The sequence below is a fragment of the Streptopelia decaocto genome (assembly GCF_964273445.1).
Source record: "Streptopelia decaocto genome assembly, chromosome: 26".
NCBI lineage: Eukaryota > Metazoa > Chordata > Aves > Columbiformes > Columbidae > Streptopelia > Streptopelia decaocto.
In genome coordinates this window covers 1,387,076-1,401,113 of record NC_138681.1, presented here as the reverse complement: position 1 = coordinate 1,401,113, position 14,038 = coordinate 1,387,076, and the positions used below count along the sequence as shown (strand labels likewise).

Sequence of the window (14,038 nt, the reverse complement as noted above, 5' to 3'; positions counted from 1 at the left end):
TCAGGGCTCAGAATGGTGGCACCAGAACCACCTCAGGGCTCAAAATGGTGGCACCAGAACCACCTCAGGGCTCAGAATGGCGGCCCCAGGGGTGGCGGGATCACCTCATGAAAGCCCTTGAGGTGCTGGAGCGAGTGGAGAGAAGGGACCGGAGCTGGTGAGGAGCTGGAGCACAAGTGTGATGGAGATTGAGGGACCTGGGGGTTCAGCTGGAGAACAGGAGCTGAGGGGAGACCTTCTGATCTCTGAACTGCCTGAAAGGAGCTTGGAGCCAGGGGGGTCGGGCTCTGCTCCCCAGGAACAAGCGCCAGGAGCAGAGGAAACGGCCTCAAGTTGCGCCAGGGGAGGCTGAGGTTGGATTTAGGAACAATTTAGGACAACAGGATGACCATGAGCCAGCACTGTGCCCTTGTGGCCAGGAAGGCCAATGGCATCCTGGGGTGTATTAGAAGGGGGGTGGTTAGTAGATCGAGAGAGGTCCTCCTTCCCCTCTACTCCACCCTGGTGAGACCACATCTGGAATATTGTGTCCAGTTGTGGCCCCTCAGTTCCAGCAGGACAGGGAACTGCTGGAGAGGGTCCAGCGTAGGGCAACGAAGATGCTGAAGGGAGTGGAGCATCTCCTGTGTGAGGAAAGGCTGAGGGAGCTGGGGCTCTTTAGTTTGGAGAAGAGGAGACTAAGGGGGGACCTTATTAATGTTTATAAATATCTAAAGAGTGAGTGCCATGAGGATGGAGCCAGGCTCTTCTCGGTGGCAAACAATGATAGGACAAGGGGTAATGGGATCAAGCTGGAACACAAGATGTTCCACTTAAATTTGAGAAGAAACTTCTTCTCAGTGAGGGTGACAGAGCCTGGAACAGGCTGCCCAGGGGGTTGTGGAGTCTCCTTCTCTGGGGACATTCAAAACCCGCCTGGACATGTTCCTGTGCGACCCCACCTGGGCGTTCCTGCTCCATGGGGGGACTGGACTGGATGAGCTTTTGAGGTCCCTTCCAATCCCAAACATACTGTGATACTGTGATACTGTGAATTTCTTCCCCAAAGGGCTGTGGGTGTTGGAACAGGCTGCCCAGGGCAGTGCTGGAGTCACCATCCCTGGACAGACGGGGTTCTTAGGGACACGGTTGGTGCTGGAGTTGGTTGGGTTATGGTCGGACCCCCCTGAGTGTTTCTTCCACACGAAACGATTGTGCGATCGTGCGGAGCCCAGAGCGGGACGGGCGGCGCTGCCGGGCCCGGCCCCTCCATCCCCATGGAAACTCCGACCGCCCCGGGCGGAAAGGGCCGGCCCGGGAGGGGACAAAGGAGCGCGGGGGAGCGGCGGAACGCGGCGAGCGGGGCCGGGCGGAGCGGCCCCGGGGGCCCGGCCGGGGGAGCGGAGCGGGAGCCGCGGGACGGCGGCCTGAGGTGCCCCGAGTGGCCGCAGCCGGTGAGCGGGGAGCGGCGGGGCCGGGACACCGGGAGGGCGGAGGGGACGCGGGCGGCGAGGAAACAGCGAGTTGTGGAGGTGAAAGAGCCTCCATCAAGGCCTGGGAGCCGCTGCAGCTCCCGCCGAGGGGACAGAGTGACTTGGGTTACCAGGCGAATCCTACGGGCGGTGGGTTGGTTGGTTTGTTTTTCAAGAAAAGAGGCAAAACCTGAACCATACGCTGGGGGAGGACGGCGATCTGCGGTTAAATAAGTCATTTTAGGGGAAAAACACTAATATTGGGGGGCGGGAGGTAAGCTGATGCTTTGTTAGACTGGCATTCCTTGGAGGAGAGGGGGCGTTCCGCTAAAAGCGGAATATTAAGTTTCCAAAAGTCCTATAGGGTGGTAAATTATCTTGCTTCACGCCGTTCTGCCGCATCCCTGCTCACGGCTCATGTTTTTCCCATCTGCAGAAAGTTCTTTGATCCTGGAAGGCAACTGGGGGCCAATTCGCACCTTTCTGGGACCTTCTGCAACTTTTTCGCTCCCATCACACTCATAACTGTGGTGTTTGTGATCTCAAAGTGCGCTGCCCAGCTCACTGAGTTCCACCGCCATCTCTTCCCACAGAAATGGGTGTCTTGGCGTCCTCCGGCACCAAAACCAACCCGCCTGCATCCCCGCTGCTCGATCAGTCTGTGCCCCCCTCGTGTGCCACGTGCGGAGGGGACGGGGACGGTCGGTTCAGAGTTATTGAAGCTACAAAGGTGTGTTGTGCTCAGCGAGGGGCGTTTGGTACCGTGAGCGTGTCCTGGTGCCGCACGAGCGTGTGCTGGGACCAGCACGGGGGGGCGACGGGGCTTTGGTGGCACCCGGAGCAGTGTGGCTGATTTTGGGGTGCACTCAGAGCAGTGTGGCTGGTTGGGGGGTGCATTTCCAGCAGTGTGGCTGGTTGGGGGGTGCACCCAGAGCAGTGTGGCTGATCAGGGGGTGCGTTTCCAGCAGGGTGGCTGATCAGGGGGTGCACTTGAAGGGTGCACTCTGAGCAGTGTGACTAATTGGGGCTGCACTCTAAGCAGTGCAGCTGATTTGGGGATACACTCTAAGCAGTGCGGCTGATTTGGGGGTGCACTCTGAGCAGTGTGACTAATTGGGGGGTGCACTCTGAGCAGTGTGGTGGATTGGGGGGTGCACTCTGAGCAGCGTGACTAATTGGGGGGTGCACCCGGAGCAGTGTGGCTGGTTGGGGGGTGCACCCAGAGCAGTGTGGCTGATCAGTGGGTGCATTTGAGGGTGCGTTTCCAGCAGGGCGGCTGATCAGGGGGTGCACTTGAAGGGTGCACTCTGAGCAGTGTGACTAATTGGGGGGTGCACTCTAAGCAGTGCGGCTGATTTGGGGGTGCACTCTGAGCAGTGTGGATGGTTTGGGGGTGCACTTTGAGCAGTGTGGATGGTTTGGGGGTGCACCCAGAGCAGTGTGGCTGATCAGGGGGTGCATTTCCAGCAGGGTGGCTGATCAGGGGGTGCACTCTAAGCAGTTTGGCTGATTTGGGGGTGCACTCTGAGCAGTGTGACTAATTGGGGGGTGCACCCGGAGCAGTGTGGCTGGTTGGGGGGTGCACTTGGAGCAGTGTGGCTTATTTTGGGGGTGCATTTGGGGGTGCATTTCCAGCAGGGCGGCTGATCAGTGGGTGCACTTGGGGGGTGCACTCTGAGCAGTGTGATTAATTGGGGGGTGCACTCTGAGCAGTGTGGCGGATTGGGGGGTGCACTCTGAGCAGGGTGGCTGATTTTGGGGTGCACTCTGAGCAGTGTGATTAATTGGGGGGTGCATTCTGAGCAGTGTGGCAGATTGGGGGGTGCACTCTGAGCAGCGTGGCTGATTTTGGGGTGCACTCTGAGCAGTGTGATTAATTGGGGGTGCACTCTGAGCAGTGTGGCGGATTGGGGGTGCACTCTGAGCAGGGTGGCTGATTTCGGGGTGCACTCTGAGCAGTGTAGCAGATTGGGGGGTGCACTTGGGGGGTGCACTCGGAGCAGAGTGGCAGATTGGGGGGTTCCTTCTTCCTTTTCCTTCCTTCTCGTTTCCTTCCTTCTTTTCCTTCCTCCTTCCTTTTCCTTCCTCCTTCCTTTTCCTTCCTCCTTCCTTTTCCTTCCTCCTTCCTTTTCCTTCCTTCTTTTTCTTTCCTTCTTGTTTCCTTCCTTCTTGTTTCCTTCCTTCTTTTCCTTCCTTCCTCCTTCCTTTTCCTTCTTCCTTCTTTTCTATATTGGTGCTTTCCAGCTTTACCTAAGGTTTATTATGTCGTGTTTTAAGCGCAGCCTTTGTTCACCCTGCGGGCCGGTGTGCGCTGACTGTTCCCCAGGCCCTGCTGGGATTACAGCGTGTTGCTCCGCACAGTCACTTCATTTCCAGGATTATCAATTTACCGGGTGTCTCTTCCTTCCCACCCCTTCTAGCTGCGTTTTGCTTCTCAAGAAGCCACAAACCTTGCAGGTACTGTTTTGTCTAAATAAACCCTTTCTTCTCAGCGAGGGGACAAATCCGCCCCATTGTGCAGATCTCTAATGTCTCCGCGTTACCCTTGGATCCCAGCAAAGTGCAAACTGGACCTTCTCTTGCAAATATTCTGTGCAATTTGTAGTTGCTTTTGGTAAATATGAGCAGAACTTTACAGCTTAACATTTTCGCAAATCCAGTTTACCAAACAGAGAGTATATTAAAAATCATACAAGTTTATACTTCTAGGTGATTCGTTATATTCAGTGTGCGTTTACTTAAGCAAAATGATTAATATTAAATTGGGCTCGTCCACTGAGCTGTCAGTAAAACCATTGCCATACCACTCACTTCTTTGGCAGGGAGAGCTCCAACTGGGCTCATCCAGGCTGTTGTATTTCTGTGCCTTTCATGTTTACCCCTAATTAACAGCGCGTTTGTGATTAACGATACTCCGAAATCCCTGCAGTTTAGAAATGCAAAGTGTGTTTATTCACAGCCGGGAATCGTGTCACAGAGTCAGATCAATTGTTCAATAGCTCAGTGGATGTAAAAGGATGTTTCCTGTTGTTACGACGTAATTTTTCTCCATATAGAAAAACATTAAACCCTTGATTGACAGCGTGTTTAAAATAAAGCCATGATAGCTGCTTTTTCTTCTGTTTCTCCGCTCGAACCACAGGTCTCTGCTTTCCCGATCGCTGCCGGTGCCGTAAGCCAAATCCTCTTTCGTCTTTATCTCTCTTGGATGCCGTGATGCTGCCGAGCGACGCGCAGCAATTAACTCTGCTCCAGGGTTTCTCTCTGCCCCCGGAGACGCTGCAGGAAGGTGCCAGAGCTGCAAACACGAGCCCGCATCCAGGTTTTTGCAGCATCCCCGTTGCCGAGCGCTATGTACATCATCCCCAGCATCACCGTGGAAGAAAGGGCTGCGTGGAGATGCTGGTTTGCGGGGGAGATCGAGCGGGGCGCGGGGTTTTCGTGGGGCGTCCAGACCCCCGGACGCCGCGCGCGGGTTTTCCAGTTCTGGTTCCGACGCTGCCGCCGTGGGGAGGTCTCTGTGGCGCAATGGACGAGCGCGCTGGACTTCTAATCCAGAGGTTCCGGGTTCGAGTCCCGGCAGAGATGATCTCCAGGCAGGTGTCTCTTTTCTTTTAATGCCCGTTGCTTTGTAGGTCCCAATCTGTCACATTTATAACGCCCCCGAGGGATTTGGAGGGGCAGATGATGACTTTCCACCACAGCCTCTCTGCAGATGATGCGGAACGGTGCTGAGCTCCCTTCTAAGTCATCTCTCCATCACATTCCCCTTCCCTTGTTCCTTTTGGTATCTCCTGAATAACCGGGTGTTTTAACCCTCTACTGCTCACGGGTCTCGTCTTTGGTACCTTCTTAAAGAAAGTTCGCTGATTTCCAGTAGAAATCAGGTGCTTGGGCAGCTTAGAGCCTTCTGTGGATGTTTCCTGCGATAAACGCGGTCGTTGTTTTCAAATGTGTGGCAAAAAAATAGGTCTATATTGTGAATTTCTACCCTATAGAAATTCTTTGTAAATGCTCTTATTTTGCATGTTTTTCCTTTGCTGGCGACCACCCCCACGCCCCTGTGGGTGTTCACCTTCCCAAGCAGCAAATTGACTCTTTTTTCCCTTTAAAACAGGTGTTATTAGTGTATAACTTCCCATGTGATGTAAAGACTGGAGGTGCAGAATGGGGGCGTGGCCTGCGGGGGGGCGGGGCAAACGAGGGGCGGAGCCAAGGGGCGGGGCGGCTCCTCAACTGCACCCCAAGGGCTCCCAGTACAGACCATTGAGGAGAGCGGGACCCCCCGAATTCATAAAAATGGATGTTTTGACCCCAAAATGTCATGTCGTTACTCTGCTTTGGGAGGTTTTGGGGGCACTTATGGGGCAGAGGGGAGTTCCCCGGGATGACTCCGCCCCTGCAGCTGAGGCCCCGCCCCCTCCTGAGATGTGCCCTCCTGGGGGCGTGTCTTGTCAAGGCTCCGCCCCCTTTAGACTGCACCCTCTTCCATATCACCCAGCTGGGCTCCTGCAGGGGGTGTGTCCTAGCTGAGGCCACGCCCCTAGCTCCGCCCCTCAATCTTCCGCCCTTAAAGGGGCGTGTACCATGCGGGCCACGCCCCTTTCCCAGCGCCCCACCCACCCCAGCTGCGTTCCACCCCCAGGAGCATGATGCACAGAAGCCCCGCCCCTCCCACGCCCCCATTGGTGGGCTCCCTGCAGGGGGTGTGGCCAATACAGGCCAATCTCTGACTCCACCCCCAGGGCTCCCCAAAAACCCCAGGGCCCCCCAAGCTCCCCCTCCCGGGGTCCCTGGGAACCCCCCCAGACCTGCCCCCTCATTCCCTGGAGCAGCCCCCCGAGCCCCGAGGACTCCCCTAAGCCCCATGGACCCCCCAGATTGGCCCCCCCACTCCCTGGAGCACCCTCCACAGGGGCTCCCCCCAAACCCCAGGGACTCCCCCAAACCCCAGGGACTCCCCTCAGGTCCCCCCCAGCTGAGCACTGGATCCCAAAACTGGGGGCTGGGCAACCCCCGAGGGGTCACTGGGGTGATGAGGGTGCCTGGTGCCTCCCATAGGCAGCAGTGGCCCAGTGGATGGGTCACTAACCCCGTAAGCAAGGTGTTGTGGGTTCGAGTCCCAGCTGCGCTGAGTCCCAAGAAGCGGCTCCGAGTGCAAGTGCTGCCCTGGTTGAAGCCTCACACCGTGGACTGGCGCCAGAGTTCGGTTGTGGTTGGGCTGATCCCGAGCGCCTCTTCCAACCGAAATGATCCCATTCGATTCCATTCTGAGCCCTTGGATCAGAGGCTTTAATCCCTGTGAAAGCTGCTGCCCTGCCCAGCCCAGCGGGGCCGTTACCGGGACTGAACTGCCGCTGACTCACGAGGATGGACCCGTGGGCGGGTGACGAGGGCTGCGGAGAGCAAACTCCAGCTGGGAACGTCCTTTGCCTCGCTGTGACACGGAAGGAATCCCAGGATGTGAGGGGTCGAAGGGCCCTGGAAAGCCCATCCAGTGCAACCCCCCCGGAGCAGGAACACCCAGCTGAGGTTCCACAGGAAGGTGTCCAGGGGTTGGAATGTCTGCAGAGAAGGAGACTCCACACCCTCCCTGGGCAGCCTGGGCCAGGCTCTGCCACCCTCACCCCAACAAGTTGCTTCTCATCTTCCAGCGGAACCTCCTGTGTTGCAGTTTGCACCCATTGCCCCTTGTCCTGTCCCTGGTTGTCACCAGCAGAGCCTGGCTCCATCCTGCTGACACTGCCCCTTTCCATCTTGATCCCCAGCAATGAGTCCCCCCTCAGGCTCCTCTTGTCCAGCTCCAGAGCCCCAGCTCCCTCAGCCTTTCCTCACCCGGGAGATGCTCCACTCCCTCCAGCATCTTGGTGGCTGCGCTGGACTCTCTGCAGCAGTTCCCTGTCCTGCTGGAGCTGAGGGGACACAACTGGACACAAGATTCCAGGTGTGGTCTCCCCAGGGCAGAGCAGAGGGGCAGGAGAACCTCTCTGACCTACTGACCACCCCCTTCTGACCCCCCCCAGGTCCCATTGGCTTCCTGGCCACAAGGGCCCAGTGCTGGCTCAGCCCACAGCACCCGCTGTTCCCCGCTGGTCTCCCATCCAAGCACTGACCGGGCCCGACCCTGCTTAGCTTCCCAGATCAGACCAGATGGGGCGTTCTCAGGGTGCTATGGCTGTATAGATTACATATATATATATATATATGTTCTCCAAAACAGAGTCTAAAACTTGGTCTTTCCTAATGTGCCAGCACCCCTGGCCCTGGGGCAGGAAACCCCCATTACAAATCCCACAGAGAGAACTTTGTTTAAAACATCTTTTATTGAAAGAACACCAGGGGGGCGGCGGGACAGTCGTGAGGGCGGCGGCGCGGGCTGGGGACGGTGCCCGCGCTCAGCTCCTGCGCGGCATCTTGTCGGGGTAATCCTGGAAGAAGTCGTTGCACATCATGGCCATGCAGGCCAGGAAGATGACGTACTCTTGGAAATCCACCTCGCTGTCGCTGTTGTTGTCCAGGTCACTCATGAGCTTCTGTAAGTTTGCCTCACTGGTTTGTTTCTGCCCGGGGGGGAAAGAGAGGGTTAAAATTGCATCAAGGGCCACATCTCTGAGTCCCGGGATGTGGGAACCTGCCCCACACTTACGCTGAAGCTGGGCAGCTCCTTGGTGAGCAGCTCCTTGAGCTCCTGCTTGCTCAGCTTGTACTTGTCCCCCTCCTTCCCCGAGTACTTGTGGAAGGTGGAGACGATGGAGGCCAGGGCCAGCTCCAGGGGAGACGCCATGGGGACACCAGCCAGCCTGGGGGCACCAACAGCACAGGGAGGTGAGTGCAGAGCTCAGCGTCCCCAAACAACCCCGTGCTGGGGGGCAACGCTCTCCCCCAGCCCCCCAGATCATGAGCACCCCCGGATTCATCACCATTTCCTCCCTAATTTCACCCTCCCGGAGTGTCGCTGTGCTGGTGATGGTGCTGAGCAGCGTCCGGGGGGAGAACATGGGGGAGGCAGCAGCCCCCTCCCAAAACCAGGCAGGGCAGGCGCACACACCCTTTTCCAGCTCTCGGAGGTGAAACCTCCGACCCCGCTGCCGGCAACATCTGCCGACAACATCTGCCGGCAACATCTGTGGGGCCGGCGGCGCGGGGGGAACGGAGCGTTGTAGGGAAGAAACCAACTCACCGACAGCTCGAGCGGAACAGGCGAGGGCGGGCAGGGCGGGAGGCGAGCTGGTGCGGGGCCACGGCATTTATAGCCCCGCCCGGGACACCTCCCTTGCTCGCCGGGGGGACGGCTCCAGCGCCCATCCCGCGCCCGTTTGGACATTGGCTGGCAGAGGGGGAGAGGAACCCCTGGGAGACACCCTGGCCCCCCAACCATCCTCCCCCTGCACTGCTGTGGGTTGGGGGAGCAAAATGTGTCCCCAAGGGAGCAGGGACTGGGAGCAGGGTCACCCCTGGGGACACGGGGCGAAGCGAGGGCTGGTGATGCCGGCACGGGCCGAGATGCAGCACACAAAGCTTTTTGGCAGCACCCCGGGGGTGTCTGGAGCCACACAAACCCCCGCAGGGTTTGTCCGCGGCTTCTCTGTTTCGCTGGGCTTTGGGTGAGGTTTTTCTCTGGTTTTCGCTCGACTGCAAGCGATCTCTGTTTCCTAATAGGGAGGGCAGCGCGTCACAGCGCCCGTTGTGTAACGGAGCACTATTTCGGTGTCTGCGTGTCCCGGACACGTGTCGGCGGCTGCAGGACAAAACCAGGAGCCTGCAGCCCCCGCGATGGGGCGAGCTGGCTCATCGTCACGGTGCAAGGGCTGCAAACACCCCGGTGTCCCCAAGCCTGGCCGAGCCCCTGGGGGCACCAGCACCTGCTGCTGGGGGCGAGAGCGAGGAGAACAGGGCACAGAACCCGCTCCGGGATGCTCCGGTGCCAAACCCCACCAACCACTGCACAGCGTCTCCCCGCATCGAGTGCTCCTTTAAGGACCATTTTGGCAAAAGAAACCAAACCCAAGCCTGAACCTCATCTCCTTAAGAACCAGATGCAAGCTGGTTTAAATTAGTGGGAGGCACGGAAGCTCCTGGAGGGTTTTATAAAGAGGGGAAGGGGGAGGATGGGGTTTGGGGGTGCTGGAGGGACCTGGGCTCTGCCATGCAGGGATCCAGGTGCTTTGTAAGGGCTTTTTGAATCTGGGGTGGTTTCTCTGGGGTTCCGGGACTGTTGGAGAGCGGCTGCGAACCAGCCCGGACCTGTCAGGACCTGCCGTGGGGGCGGGGGCGGGGGGGTGAGCCCCAGCTTCCCGGTAGGATGACGTGCCCGGGAAATCACTGCGAATCTGCAGCTCCCCGGTCAACCCGGGGGTCCCGGTGACCCCCTTTGGTGCAGTTCATGGGCTCATCCGCATCCCGAGGGGACCAGGGGTCTCCTGTGGCTCCAGCTCTTTCCCATGAGGACGGGGAACGTGCTCTGGCTTTTGTGCACCTTGCACGTTCCCGCCCGGTTCCTCCATGACAACTTTCTCTGCCCAAACCCTCGGGGCAGCTCGCGGTGACTGAGCTGGGCTTAGGGAGGCTCACGAGCTGGGCTTAGGGAGGCTCGCAGAGCTGGGCTTAGGGAGGCTCGCAGAGCTGGGTTTAGGGAGGCTCACAGAGCTGGGCTTAGGGAGGCTCGCGAGCTGGGCTTAGGGAGGCTCGCGAGCTGGGCTTAGGGAGGCTCGCAGAGCTGGGCTTAGGGAGGCTCGCAGAGCTGGGCTTAGGGAGGCTCGCAGAGCTGGGCTTAGGGAGGCTCGCGAGCTGGGCTTAGGGAGGCTCGCAGAGCTGGGCTTAGGGAGGCTCGCAGAGCTGGGCTTAGGGAGGCTCGCAGAGCTGGGCTTAGGGAGGCTCGCGAGCTGGGCTTAGGGAGGCTCACAGAGCTGGGCTTAGGGAGGCTCGCGAGCTGGGCTTAGGGAAGCTCACAGAGCTGGGCTTAGGGAAGCTCACAGAGCTGGGCTTAGGGAGGCTCGCAAAGCTGGGCTTAGGGAAGCTCGTGTGTTTTGAGCTCCACATGCCCTGAGCTCCTCGCGGAGCCAGCAGGAGCAGGTTCGGGGTGGAAAGTCCAAGAACGTCGCCGAGCTGGTTTTGCTCAACCTTTATATCTAAAAAATGCCTCCGGGGGCTGAGCCGTGCCATGGAAAATCCCACGGAGCCGGAGGAAAGCGTGAGTCACCCTGTGCCGCCCGCCCCACGGCGCACGGCACCCGCCGAGCTTTGGCAAAGCTTTTATTGAAGGCCCGGCAGCGGGGTCACTTCTTGCGGGGCTGTTTGGGGGGCCCGTCCTGGAAGAACTCGTTGAAGCCCATGGTGATGCAGGCCAGGAAGCAGGCGTACTCCTTGAAGTCCACCTCGCTGTCCTTGTTGTGGTCCAGGTCGTTCACGAGCCTCCTGAACTCAGCCTCGTCCATTTGTTTCTGCGGTGGATAAGGGGTTTTGGGGTGCGGGGGTGAGTTGCTTCCCCATCCAGCAGGGTATAAAGACCCTTCCCTCCCCCTGCTTTGAAGAAGGGTTTTCTTTTTGCCTTTAGAAATGCAGGTGGTTTACCCGTGATGGGGTCGTGCTGCACGCCTATGGCAAATATGACTCTCCATCATGAAAACAGCTACAAAAATTTCCCCTCCCAATTTAAACCACAAGCCAGAAGGGGAAGTGGGGCTTAAAAATAACACAATTAAAACCAATTGAAATCAGAGCATGATTTTCTTTGCCAAGCGAAATATTTCGGTGGCTGTAAGAAAGCCAAGTTTCCTTTAGGTCTGAGCTCAGGTCCCCCTGGTCTTGTCCCTCCTTGTCCCCAGGGTTTGGGAAATTCAGAGACCACCGTGGCTCACCCTGATTTGTACCGTGCTATAGGGGAAGAGCCAAGGCTGTTTTGGTCCTGCCCCTCCAACACCTCCCACCCGGGCATCTCCGAGGGACGCAAAGGGACGTGTCCCCACGGCCACTTACGCTCCCGAAGACGGGCAGCTCCTTGTTCAGCAGCTCCTTGAGCTCCCCCTTGCTGAGTTTGTACTTGTCCCCTTCCTTCCCCGAGTACTTGTGGAAGGTGGTGACCATCACGGCCAGCGCCTGCTCCAGGGGACACGCCATCGCCAGCTCCTGGAGGGCAGAGCACCGGGGACGGGGTCAGGGTCAGCCCAGGGTGGCGATCATCCACAACCTCCCCAGGGCAGAGCAGAGGGGCAGGAGAACCTCTCTGACCTACTGACCACCCCCTTCTAACCCCCCCAGGTCCCATTGGCTTCCTGGCCACAAGGGCCCAGTGCTGGCTCAGCCCACAGCACCCGCTGTTCCCAGCTGGTCTCCCATCCAAGCACTGACCGGGCCTGACCCTGCTTAGCTTCCCAGATCAGGTGTTCTCAGGGTGCTCTGGCTGTGTATCTGAACGGTCTCCCATCCAACCACTGACCAGGCCCGACCCTGCTTAGCTTCCCAGATCAGACGAGATGGGGCGTTCTCAGGGTGCTCTGGCTGTATAGATTACATTATGTATATATATATGTTCCCCAATATATCCTGATAGTATCTGAACTAAACCCTTTTTTCAAGGGCAGAGCAGAGGGGCAGGAGAACCTCTCTGACCTACTGACCACCCCCATTATTGAGGTCACCCCTCAGTCTCATCCATCCCCCCACCCTGCCCCAATCAACCCATGATGCTGTAGAGTGGCAGCTGCAACCCCAGTACCCCTGGATTATCGGGGTGAATCGCAGCAGCACAGAGCTGCGGGACGGGCGATGCGGAGCGGGCACTCACCGGGTCGGGTCGGTGCGGGTGCGGGGAGCAGCCGGGGTGCTGCAGCCCGAGCGCGAGGGGCATTTATAGCCCGGCCGGGGCGGCGCCGGCCGCGCAGCCCCCGCGCAGCCCCCTCGCCTCCAGGCTTTCCCAGCAGCTCCACGCAGGTGGTTTCGCCCGCACCCCATTTTTGCCGAACGAACTGTGTGATCACATTAGCGAGAGGTGGGTGGGTTTGGGTGCTGTTGGCCCTGCTGAGGAGTCTGGGGACCAAGGGACGGCTGCAGGGATTGTGAAGAGCTGGAGCATCCCTTGGGACTCCCAGAGAAAGCCGGTGACCAGCCCACGTCCCCTCCTAAGCCATCACTGCAATGTCCCCCACACCTCCAGCTTTCTGGGTGTCCCAAGCATCCCCATTCTGGTGTCCCCAGTACAAACCGGCTCTGTTTGGGGAGGTGACAGCAGCTTTACTTGTGCCACAGGCCGGGGCTCGGTGCCGTCTGGTGAAGCCTTAGCACAGCAGTCATTGCAGAACATGCTGGGGCAGCCCAGGAGGTGCAGGAGCTCCTTGACGTCCATCGTGTTGTCCTTGTCCTCCGGGTCCTCCAGCAGCACCCAGGAGCTGCGCTCATCCGGTTGCTGGCACGGAGGGGTCAAGGACGTCGTTCACCGGCCACGGCACCAACCGCAACGCGTGGTGTCGGCAGATGGGGGTACGCAGTTTCGGGGAGGAACGAGCCTTCCTGAACCTCTCAGTGGTGACATGAGGATGCTGGTGGGGCCCAGTCCCATGTGTCCCCCCCAAATAGCTGTACCTGTCACCCTCCTTGCCCGAGTGCTGGTGGAAGGTGGCAATGCGGGGGGCCAGAGCTGCTCCCAGCCTGGTGGCCGCGCTGGCCGGGCAGCGGGGGGGCGCCTGGCTTTGCTCCGCACATCCCAGTTCTATTTGCATCGCTGCCCCCCGCAAGGGCTTGTGGTGTTTGGAGGAGGAAACCACAGTGAATCCTCATCTGGCAAAAGCCAAGGTGGCCTTGAGCATCCTGAGCCAACCCTTCAGCCTCTGGGGATTGCAGGGGAACCTGTTTTCCTTCTCCCAGCGTTGTGGCACCTGGGGAAGGCTGTGGGGGAACGGATTTGGGGTGTTTTCTGAAACCTTACAAACCTTGTGCCACGTGGGACCTGGAGGCTGCAGCACTACCAGGACTGGGTCGGCAGCTGGCACGGGGTGCCCAGAGCCGATCCTGCTGGGGACACGGGGACCGTGGGCTCGAGCTCCCTAAATTGGGGAGCCTGGCACCTCTATCCCTGTCCCGCAGCCCCACAGCATCCCGCTCCCCGCCTGCCATACGGTGCTGCTGCAGAGCGCCCCAGGGCTTTCCGGGGGGAGCACCCATGGGTGCAGCCGCCGAGCACACAAACCACCGCCTGCCCGTGCGGATGCCTGCGCAGCACTCTGCCCTGGACACACCAACGTCCTGCACGCCCGTGCCCCGCAGCAGCTCCTCCATGCCCTGGGCTCCCCGTGCACCCCTGTTTGCTCTGTCCTGCATGCCCGTGCCCCGCGGCAGCTCCTCCATGCCCTGGGCTCCCCGTGCACCCCTGTTTGCTCCGAGCAGCTCTGGGGTGGGAAATAACATGCCCAGCTTGAACCAGCACCAGCGTGGGGGTTGCAGGTGCTCGGAGCCCCAGCCTGGCTGCTGGGGTCCTGCAGGGAAGCATGAACAAGGGGGGCACATCCTGAATTGATTCTGAGCGCTGCAGCCCATCCGCATCTACAAATGAAAGGTGCTGGGGGTCGGTTGCCCCTCAAGCTCCAGGTCACGTC

At 59.2% G+C, this 14,038-nt stretch overlaps 3 protein-coding genes and 1 long non-coding RNA gene across 5 annotated transcripts in view; 2 read left to right on the top strand and 2 right to left on the bottom strand.

Annotated features, from left to right (window-relative positions):
• The first annotated feature begins 1,323 nt into the window (after positions 1 to 1,323).
• Positions 1,324 to 14,038, top strand: part of S100A1 (S100 calcium binding protein A1) — a 30,188-nt gene continuing 17,473 nt past the window's right edge. Inside the window, exon 1 of the mRNA XM_082072885.1 lies at positions 1,324 to 1,433. The gene's annotated coding sequence lies outside the window, so the exon portion shown is untranslated. The remainder of the gene's footprint in view (positions 1,434 to 14,038) is intronic.
• LOC309450199 lies at positions 2,110 to 5,471 on the top strand. 2 transcript variants are annotated; one of them, XR_014186056.1, is made up of 3 exons: positions 2,110 to 2,181; positions 3,734 to 3,908; positions 4,594 to 5,471. It is a non-coding gene; the product is annotated as an uncharacterized lncRNA (long non-coding RNA). The 2 variants fall into 2 exon arrangements; XR_014186057.1 differs by having other exon boundaries at positions 3,729 to 3,908.
• LOC309450457 (protein S100-A4-like) lies at positions 7,756 to 8,929 on the bottom strand. Its single transcript, XM_082073319.1, has 3 exons — positions 8,632 to 8,929; positions 8,098 to 8,251; positions 7,756 to 8,011 (listed from the first exon to the last, which is right to left on the bottom strand). Exons 1-3 carry the CDS (start codon positions 8,754 to 8,756, stop codon positions 7,847 to 7,849), a joined length of 444 nt encoding a protein of 147 aa, XP_081929445.1. The 5' UTR covers positions 8,757 to 8,929; the 3' UTR covers positions 7,756 to 7,846.
• On the bottom strand, positions 10,727 to 11,567 carry LOC309450458 (protein S100-A4-like; the record flags this gene model as incomplete). Its single annotated transcript, XM_082073320.1, has 2 exons — positions 10,727 to 10,891; positions 11,427 to 11,567. The coding sequence occupies 2 exons, from the start codon at positions 11,565 to 11,567 to the stop codon at positions 10,727 to 10,729; spliced, it is 306 nt and encodes a 101-aa protein (XP_081929446.1).